Source organism: Phaethon aethereus (genome assembly GCF_964289735.1).
Source record: "Phaethon aethereus genome assembly, chromosome: W".
In the NCBI taxonomy this organism is placed as follows: domain Eukaryota; kingdom Metazoa; phylum Chordata; class Aves; order Phaethontiformes; family Phaethontidae; genus Phaethon; species Phaethon aethereus.
The window spans coordinates 3,065,889-3,075,867 of NC_138581.1; the positions used below are offsets into that span (position 1 = coordinate 3,065,889).

At 50.1% G+C, this 9,979-nt stretch overlaps 1 protein-coding gene across 1 annotated transcript in view; it reads right to left on the reverse strand.

Moving 5' to 3' along the window:
* The window catches only part of LOC309415080 (netrin receptor DCC-like), a 593,773-nt gene extending 591,288 nt beyond the window's left edge, over positions 1–2,485 (reverse strand). The window contains 1 exon segment of the mRNA XM_082012494.1: positions 2,059–2,485. Coding sequence (XP_081868620.1) covers positions 2,059–2,149 — 91 coding nt within the window. The 5' untranslated portion in view covers positions 2,150–2,485.
* Between the last annotated feature and the right edge of the window lie 7,494 nt (positions 2,486–9,979).

The window sequence follows — 9,979 nt, forward strand, 5'->3', positions numbered from 1 at the left end:
TTTGGGCAGGGAGCAAGAGAGGAGCCGGTGCCGTTGTGTAGCATCTCGGGGAGCCCTTTGTTAGCAGCACTTGATGCCTGCCCATGCCCTGCTGTGCAGGGACCGTGCCAGGCACAGCGCGCCGCCCGCACCTCCTGCCCACAGCGTGCCAGCTCGCGCGTGGAGTGGAAACGTCATGGCCAGCGAGCAGAGGCCACAGACTTGCCCAAGAGGGGCAAGATCTGCTTTATTCAGTTTTATTGGCTGACTTGGGATGGCAACAGGGGTGCTCAGGAAAGTGCAAACTCATGACAGTCCCCAAGGCTGCCACGCTGGGAAAACTTTGCCCATTTACAGCTTGTGAAGCGCAGCGTAAGGAACTGGGTGCAGCGCAGAGATGCCACCTTCAAAATCAGTGCAATAAACACCTGTGTATCATAGACGGGGTGTGAAATGCAACCCATATGTGCAGCTGGAAAACAGGCTGTTTCTTCCACGGACCACAAAACAATACTGACGCCCGCACCGCGCCGTGGGAGCAGTGGGTTTGTAGCATGTCTGGCCCCTGACACAGCAGCCGGCTTCCTTCGTTCCTCAGGCACTCACACACAGAGGCTCTCGCTCCATCCCCTCCTTTGGCAGCAAAGGAGCCTGCAAGTCAATCATCTTTCACGAAGGAGGATCACTGCCATGTCTCCCATCTCCCAGCCTTTAAGCTGGAAAGGCAAGAGAGACAGCTATTCGTTACCCTGCTCCGGCTGCCCGCGTCCCACCTTCCACGCGAGGAACCGCAGAGGACAATGCTGGGGACACGCACGCACGCGGGCGCACGCAAAAGAAACCTCCTGGTTTGGCAGGGAAACACCTTCCAGTTTACTCGCTAACTCCCCAAAACCCGGACGAGCCGAAGGTACGGCCGGTTGTGTAAAGGAAGCGCCGCCTCCGCGGGCGATTGCCGTTTGCCTCCATCACCTGCGCTTTGCCAGGAGACGCTGAGGGTCTTTTCGCAAACGGCTTCGCATGCGGCACCTTCCCCGTCACAAAAACCGGCTTCAGCGCCGGCGTGCGCGGTGCGGGGAGTTGGTTCCCATTGTTCCTCTGTCGCCGCGGCGAAACCAGCGTGCACAGATGTGTGCTCGGATCCTTTTTTGTGTTTTCCAGACTCCCCCCGTCCCCAGGTTTCTCCTACAGAAGTGTTCTTCGTTTTCTTTTAGGGAAAATTAAACGAGCGCTGGAGGATAATATTCTCCTGCACGCATCTCCCTCCACCATGCACTCACACCCGCAGCCTCCCGCAAATCAAAGCTGCACTTTCTTAGTTCCTAACACTTCTTGGCTCACGCTCCCATTTCTCTTTTCTTTCTTTTCGAATCTCCGTGCCGCCGAGCCCTCCTCCACCTCCCGCACCAGTAGCCCGGGAGCATCGCCTCTCAGTTCCCTGCGTTCCTTCCCTACCGCGGTGCCACACACAACCGCCTTTACCATCTTTAATTAGAAAACGTGCCTGCCAAGTGCGGCGAGAGAGGTGCAGCCCCAAAGAATCGCAGCCTAACAGAGTTGGAAGATGCTTTGCAGATAACTGCGTTTTCTGCCTTGCTAACTCCTCCGCTGCTTTTATTCCCTTCCCCGGTACAGGCAACCCCTTCCCTTGGTTTCAGCACACAGACCCGAACGGCTACAGGCGAAGGTACCCAGTCGCAAGCGGGATCAGGTGCAAAAGAGAAGGGGAACTAACCCTACCACCGCCACGGCACACACACCTATTATGCCACCTCCTGCCACATTTCTCCTTTCTTTTCCATGGATTTTCCTCTTTCCAGGGCTGCCCTTTCTCTCCAAGGCTGCGCAAGGCGCTTCTAACCCCGGTTCCCCCTTTCCCATTTGCGGGAAGTGATGGGAAAGCTCACACTAGCGAACGACAACAACAACCCCCCAAAAAAAGAATAACCACACAACCCCAAATCGTGCTTGCGGAGGGCGAGAAAAGTCCATTAGCAGAAGAGAAACGGGCACATTGCTTTGGGATGCGGAGAAAAATCGCCCCGGAGCGCAAAGAGAAAAGAGGCAGAGCTGACTTACCGGAGGCTGGAGGATGCAGGCTCGCCAGAGAAAACCCGAAGAGCAGAAAAGCCAGCTTTGGTACCCAAACACATCCAAGACTATTCTCCATATTTCAACACACACCTACAGATTCGGGTCCTGAGCACCAGCAGCAACCACACATGCACGCACAGCCCCTTCCTCCTCCTCTTCGCCGGGGCTGCTTTTTTTTTTTTTTTTCGGTCCCTGCTGACAGGGATCAGCAAAGGGGGAAGGGGTGCGGAGGGAGGAAAAAAAGTTGCATTCAGTCCAGGAGGCTCCGGGGCTCCCGAGCGTGTAGGGAACTAACTCAAGGAGACGGGGAAGGATGGGGAAGGGTCCTCCCACCGCTGGAAAACCATACAGAGGGAAGGGGGGGGGGGGGGAGGGAAGCCAAAAAAGCCGTCCGGCGTGCGTCAAAAGAGTCGCGGCGGCTCCATGTCCAGCGCCGTGCAAATTTAAAATAGATCTAAAAATAAAAACATTAGGGGAAAAGCAAGCCCCGGTGCGCGCGAAGGAAAAGCCGGAGCGGGGCAGCGCCGCAGGCAGCCGCCGGGGGAAGGGCCGCTGCCGCCCCGCAGCCTGGCAGCCCGGACCTGCAGCGCCGCGGCCACGGGGGCGGCGCCGCGGGGGCCGGGCCGGGCGAGGAGGCCGGGCCGGGCCGGGCGGGGGCGCCGGGGGAGGCCGGGCCGGGCCGGGCCGGGGCGCCGGGGGAGGCCGGGCCGGGGCCGCCGCTGCAGCGCCCCGCAGGGGAGCGGGGGCGCCCTCTGGGGGCCGTTGGGGGAACCGCGCCCCTGCCCGGCACTTCTCTCCTTCCCCCCCCCCTCGTTCTCCTTCGCTCCCGCAGCACCCCTCTGCTTCCACCGCCCTCCCCTCCGCTCCCCGCCGTGGGGTGTCCTCAGCTCCCCCCGAAGACCCTCAAGCCACCGCGGCTGGATTTTTCCGGCTGTTCTACCAGCCTGCGCGAATTCCAAGGTTCAAGAAATCCACCCAGACAATTCTCCTGGGACAGAGAATTGATTTGAACGAGGAAGACGGGAGTGTCCCAAAAGGTCCCGTTCAACCCAAAGATTCTGTGATTTGAGGGGAAAAAAAAAAAATCTAAAGAGGAGAGAATCAGAAAGCAAAACCGTAGGCTTGGACCACACAAGCCAGCGAGACCTGGGAAGAGCCCGCAGCTGCGGATCGGCACCAATGCTTCCGAAGCAAGAAGTAGCAGGGCTGAGGATACAGCTAAAATTAAATTTTATATATACAGTGCTATATTAAACTTTAGGGGTGGCTGAACAGCAGCCTAAATACAGCACTGAATATGCAGGATGTAGCCCAGAAAATCCATAATTTGGGGTGAAATGTTAAGACAAGAGGATTGAGCACTCCCAGTCGCCGTCAGGCAGCAAGTGAGCTGGGTCTATGAGGGTAAATCAACGTTGAGGAGCTCTTGGGCTGTTTTGGGATAACCTGTCGCAGTCGACAAGCGCTGAACGCCTGGGAGCCGGGTGCTGAGACCCCGTGGGGCCCCACGCACCGCCTGTGAGGGAGGACACCCTGCTGCGGCGCCGCTGCGCGTGCGCGCACGAAGGCGGGATGGAGGGTGCTCATCAGCCAGGGCCGGGCAGCCTTCTCCTGCAGAGAAAGGACATGCAGCCACGGTGGTGGCACCGGCTGCATCTTCTCCTGAGCGTGAGTTTTGGCTAAGTGAGAATCAACAGCTCCAGCATTACATAAGGCATACCTCAGGGGAAACAGGGTTCAATTCCCAGGCAGGAGTCTGCAGCTCGGATGTTTTTCTTCTGGGATTCTGACTTTCCAATTCAGCGTGACTTTATGCAAGAATAATTTAAAATAACCAGCAAACCAATATGCTCAGCCTGCAATCGTTGCTTTGTCTTAATCAGAGCGTGTCATGCCTGAGGTCAAACTGTGGTCCCCACAGCAGCAGAAGCCTTGCCAGCAGCTGAGGAACCCCAACCTTGTACAGCTTACTTGGCCGCTCTCCACCCACTTCTGCAAGCGGAACATACCAAGCTGCCAAACACATTTCAGTAACTTTTTGGCTGCTGGAAAAGCACATGTTGGGTAGGAAATGAAAGCCAAGGAGCTCAGACAACTAACTGACTGAGTGAATTTCCACTGGCCCAAGTCTTCCTGGAAATGCCTTCATTACCTGCCCATGGGGGGTTTCTCTTAAAAAATTACCCAGGCCAGACTACAAAGCAAGAACAGAATGAGGGCATCAAAGACCCTGGGAAAGGCACCCTGCCACCCTATTCCTCATGTTCGTTGCAACGGGCTGACCTTGCTCCACCACCCTCACCATTCCCTGCTCTCAAAGGTGCTCCGGTTGCCATCCCCAGGAGCTTTCATACACTGAATCTTCTGCTCTGGCTTTGCAAGACATCCCTTTCTGCAAAGAGTGTGTTTCTGGTACTCCTCGCTGTTTGCCTGCAATTTGCCCCTGCTGTTTTCCCTGGTTTTGCTCATATTCTTGTATTTTTTTTCTCCTCACTTCCTCTGTGACCTGCCTTCTCTGTTCTAAGTAGCACCATCGCTACTTCTGCACATGCACCAAAAATATAGCCTGAGTGTTCAACGCAACTCTCACAATGATGACCTTCTACTGGTGGTCAGACACCTCCGTGCTCTGGGCTCCCACAGATGCACAAAGGGATTTTCTCTGAACAGCTTTGCTCCATCTTCTGTTCTCAGTAAGTGTTCTGCAGGGTGAGATAACTGCATGATAAGTTGCATCTGGTCCATTATCATGAAGGTTAAAAGAGAGCAGCCCTTATTGAAAGGGATTTGTAGTTGGGGATGGGTTTTCTCCCTTCTGCTTTCCTGGCACGCTCCAACACGCAATTCTGTAATTCTGCAGTGCCACATAACAACACTGTTCTCAGCATGAGCTCCAAAGTAGCGCTTCACAACCTGTTTCTAAAAACTGGCCTTTCAAGATCAGCCTTTCCTTGAGTCTCTGCTCATGTAGCACAAACACTTTTCATCCTGCAAAGCCTAATTTTACAAATACAAAAAAGTCTTAACTCTAAATATGGATTTGGCTCCAAGGAAATAGCAAGCTGAGCAAACGCAGGCTTCTGTTTTAAAACATAACCAAGACTTCTGCCAGTATGTGTCCAAGACCCTTTCTATTTGAACACACAGAGCAACATATGGTGATAATCTTACTTACAACTTGTAGCCACATTGAGATGGGAGTTTCTCGCTGAGATTCTACCAGTCCTTTGGGGAGAAGACTTTTTCCTGAAAAACAGCACTCTTGACTTCAAAGCATGGTGAATGTCTGTGGGTGGAAGTCTATGTGACCAAGAGTACCGCACGTTGAACTGGAAGCTATCACTCAGCACGTGACTTTATGTGCTATGTGAAGCCTGAAGAGCAACATATGTTCAGGGTGAAACAGGCAAATTTTCTAATTTATAAAAAAGACATATAAAATTTGGATCGGTCAGTCTCAGGCTAAAGAGTAAACAGGACTGTTGGTCCAACCATGGCATTGCAGCTCAGCTGTTTGAAGGTGTCACGGAGAGCTTTTGCATCACAGTTTGCATGTTCTGTATCTTGGTTTTCTATTTAACTTTTGCATGTGTTCTAGTAGCGAAAACATAGTAAGTCTTGCCGAATTACACATGAAAGTAAACAATGAGCAAAGACAGTATTAGAAGCAGCCGTTCTCTCTCCAGCTGTCCGGCAGAGTTATATGGCAATCGTGTTCTTTTTCCAACTTCTGAGTAAATGTTTGTGGAGGACAAACAGAACTGATGTGAACCAAGCAGAAAATAGGCAAGCGCTGTGCTTTCTTCTGACATGTGATCTCTCTTATTTTTGCCTTCAGCTTCTTCAGGAGCAGACTGCAAATTGTGCTGCACTGTGTACTGGGGGTTGATGAGCTTCACAAATGGGTGAGCAGGTTTTCACCACTAAACTCTTTATTTTTTTGCTTTTGATCTGAATGCAGTTCCTGAGGGAGAAAAGGCTGGTGTGTGCCTTAAAACAAACAGGCTCCACATCAGTGGAACTAATCATCGTTGATCTTTTGGGAAGTAAGGGGATACAGAGACCAGTAAAGCCAAATCTGGGCCTTAGGACAAACAACTGCCCAGTCAGTCACAGCATCCTGACATGGCAAGCTGGGCTCCAACTGCCTGAGTTGCTCAGCTGCCCACTGCCCTTAGGCTATGGAAAAGTCTTGAGTTTTTGCCTAGAGCCCCAGAGCCAAGCCCTAGGGAAGGTCTTCCAAGTCAGATCCAGATCCTAAAAACTGCAGTAGATCCTGCAGTGGAGATTAAAAATCAGCCCTGGGTTTACTTTTAGGCTTATTGCCAACGGGCTTTTTTCCACAGACATTTTCTCCACTAAAACCTGCTGCCTTCCTCAACCAAAATCCATCCTTTCCACTGTGCCAGAAAAAACCTGGAGATTCATGTACAAGTATACACTTATAGAAGTGAGTTTGACTCTGAAGGTGAGAAGTTAAAAGCACTCACTAGGCTGAAGATTTCCATTCCTGTCCACAGAATGAAAATTTTGTATCTACCAGTCACTGGCTACAGCCAGTACTCTGATCAGCACTGTGGACTCTGCCCCGGGGCCGTAGGATTTCAGCTCCGCAGTGATGCTTTCCATCATGTATGATCTCCTTTGTACATCTCACCCTGTATAAACAAGCAGGATTTTCTTTCTCTAGCCCCCATGATGTGCAGTGCTCAACGGACTACTCCAGGCAGAAGAGTGCAGAATTTACTCTGTAACACATTACCACTTTTTCTGGGATCTGGTTCCTTCTACCTCAGGAGACCTGTTCAAAAACTTGAACATTTCTTTTACTGACTTTTACATCCCAATAACCATGTTTAAGGTACTATTATCCAGTGTAAGATTATGTGCAATTACCTCCTTCTCATGTAATTTTGTTCTCCAGAATTACCACTCCCCTTTCATTTGTTACAGGGAATATTTTATACACCTTTATGAATTCATCCAACTATGCAGTAGATCAGAACACGTAATTTCATCACACTTACTTAAGTGCTTTTTAAACATAATTAGAAAATTGGTGCAAGTCAAGCTAAGCTGCAATGAAGTTTTCTCCTTTCCTACCTGTTTTTCTTCCCACCAACCCTCAATGTGCTGCTCTCCCTGATGTGAGCTCCCATCAGTCCCAGGGCCTCATTCCTAGCTGGCTCTCTGGTGTTAGCATGGTGACCCTCCTCCCACCAGTGTCCCAGTCACTGCACATGCCATCTCCATCTCCTGCCGAGCATACCTCCTCCTATAAGGAAGAAATTTTTCATGAGGAGGGTGGTGAAACCCTGGCCCAGGTTGCCCCGAGAGGTGGTCGATGCCCCATCCCTGGAAACATCCCAGGTCAGGCTGGACAGGGCCCTGAGCACCCTGCTCTGGCTGCAGATGTCCCTGCTCACTGCATGGGGTTGGACTAGATGGCCTTGAAAAGTCCCTTCCAACCCAAACCATTCGATGATTCTAGCCTATGATACAGTGGGAATGCTTTTAAAGATCAAAACGTCCTGTGTATGTTCCTCCACGTCTGTGGCTTCTTTCTATTATGAAGGGCAACCTGATGAATCTTACAGAGCTGACACCTTTTTTTGTTATAATTAACTTAATTTCTTTTTCTTTCTGTTTAGCTTGCAGTTTTTTTAACGTAAGCATTACGTAGCCACCATAACACCCACGTTGATGTGATGCCAGAATTACGGCAACATAGAATTTAGTCTCAGAATTTAGTCCCCCTTACAAAGAACCTTAAATTAACTAAAAGCCTTACAATTAATGAGTTTATTAGACAGATGAGATAAAGCAAGAGTCTCTAGTTTTCATGCAAAAGAGAGAATGCTTTTTGCTTTGGCAGGACAAGCAACTACTTCAATTGCCTCAGCACATTTTTTGAAGGAAGCAGTGCATCTGTGGCTTCATCTCCCTCTAAAGTAGCGTATTGGATTTGCTGCCTTGAGAAATCTAGGTCTAATGCTGTGTGATAAGTTCTTGTTTTCCTGTGATTAGAGTTTAATCGCTGTTCCTGTTTTGCCACTTGTGAGTCAAGCTGGTAAATCTAAATGTTTTTTTCTCTTCTGCAGAGTCCTCGCATTGGTTCTCCTGCACACCAAGCAGCTTCTAATGAAGTGTCCACGCAGCACTTAAGCCAAAATAACTCCATCCAGAGCAGCAGAACTGTCACACTGTTGCAGGTAAAGGCTGCTGCCAGTGGTTGGGCCCTCCCGCAAGCACATACCCTCTGTGCTTTCAAGTTCCCTGCGGCTGAGCACGGTCAGTCAGGTACCATCCCTGGTTCTTCCCTCTGGGAGAAGGTGACCAGTTGCCTGTGTCATACATCCACGCTCGTCCTGAGCACCCTTCACAGATCACATGCACCCTCAGCCCAAGCTCTGACTTTACAGGCAACCTCACCTAACAAGGGGTAATTGCTGATCAGGCTTTGCGGCCGCTGCGCTGTCAGTCAGGAACGGCAGAGAGGATCTCACAAGATGTGGGTATTGGCCGTATTTCTCCTGGAGTTTGCTTTTCACATTATAGGGATGCAGCTGTATTTTGGACCTTCGTGTTGCCTCCCTTATTTCATCAAAATAAATGAGTTCTTCCCCCCTCCTCTCACAACAACTTTATTACTTGAACAAAATATGGTAAATCTGCTGTAACAAATAGGATTAAATGGTTTGTCTGCTGCAATATCCAAACTCTTAAAGATGCCAGTCATTCCTCCTTTGATAATCCTGGACTTCAGCAGCTGAGATCCTCTCAAAGTTATCAAGCACAAGCAGTAAGAGATGTCTCAGCAAAGTTCACTCACATGCTGCTCTTCTCAAGGTCAGCACTCCTCCATTTTCACTGATCCTCATTACAGATGGGCATTTTCTTAGGAAAAGTTTCCTTTCTGGAAATTACATTAAGGTACAACTGGCGTTTCTCTAGAGGATCACAGACAACACCTGCCAACTTTTCTGTTCTTACACAAGTGGGTACTGGTCCTGTCCCAGCTGGATGAACTGTGGACTTTTCTGGACATCAAGCCACGTGGGAATCAGCTCAGCCTTATAAATTTATGAAAGTGACCTTCTTTTGGAGTAAAATGTAGCTGTGACTTACAGTTGAATGTTCAGGTGCCCCTGGTGCATTGTGTTCTCTGATGTATTGCCAAGATGTTTCTTCTCCTAAAGCAGTTTTGAAGTCTCTTGGAAAGATTTGTTTTCCCTAGAGATAGTGAGAGCAAAGTCCAGAGTACCTTGTGCCAGCACATGCTACAAAAATTCAGCAATTCATGCCTCCCTCTGCAAAATGCACAGCTTCACTCGCATTTTCCTGAAGGTTATCTTGAAGTCTACCTGTGCCCAATACACTGTGTCATGCCCCCATGGTTCACAGAAATCAGAGCATGCCCTTTGAGGAATCCTCATGCTTACATGGGGAAGCTGCCTGTAAGAGTTAAGTTGAAGAGTGAATTTGCTTCATTTTTAATGATTTTAGAAACTACGTTCATTTTTTGACAGCTTTCAGGAACAGGTTCAGCGTGTTTTCTGGGTTCCATATGCCCTGTCTGTGCTCAGCTCTCCAGGGAGCAAAGCTTTCTCAGCCACACTGTCTCCTCTTACCAACTGTCTCCCCCGGACAGACTCCGGTGGCCCTACCCACCACACACACCTCTCCCTGCAAGCACTGATTTCCCTTCAGGAACCTTCAGGATTTTGATTTCTGAGTTTTTTAAAGTTGAGAGAAAACCCTAATCACTGTATCCTCATCCTCCCCAGAGAACGTGCTGGAGGAACTCCAGTGTCACTAGCCCGTTGTCCTAAACTGCCCTGGGAGATAAGCAACAGTGCTGAGAACGAAAGCCGGATTCCCTACGTACTGACACGATCCTGGCAAT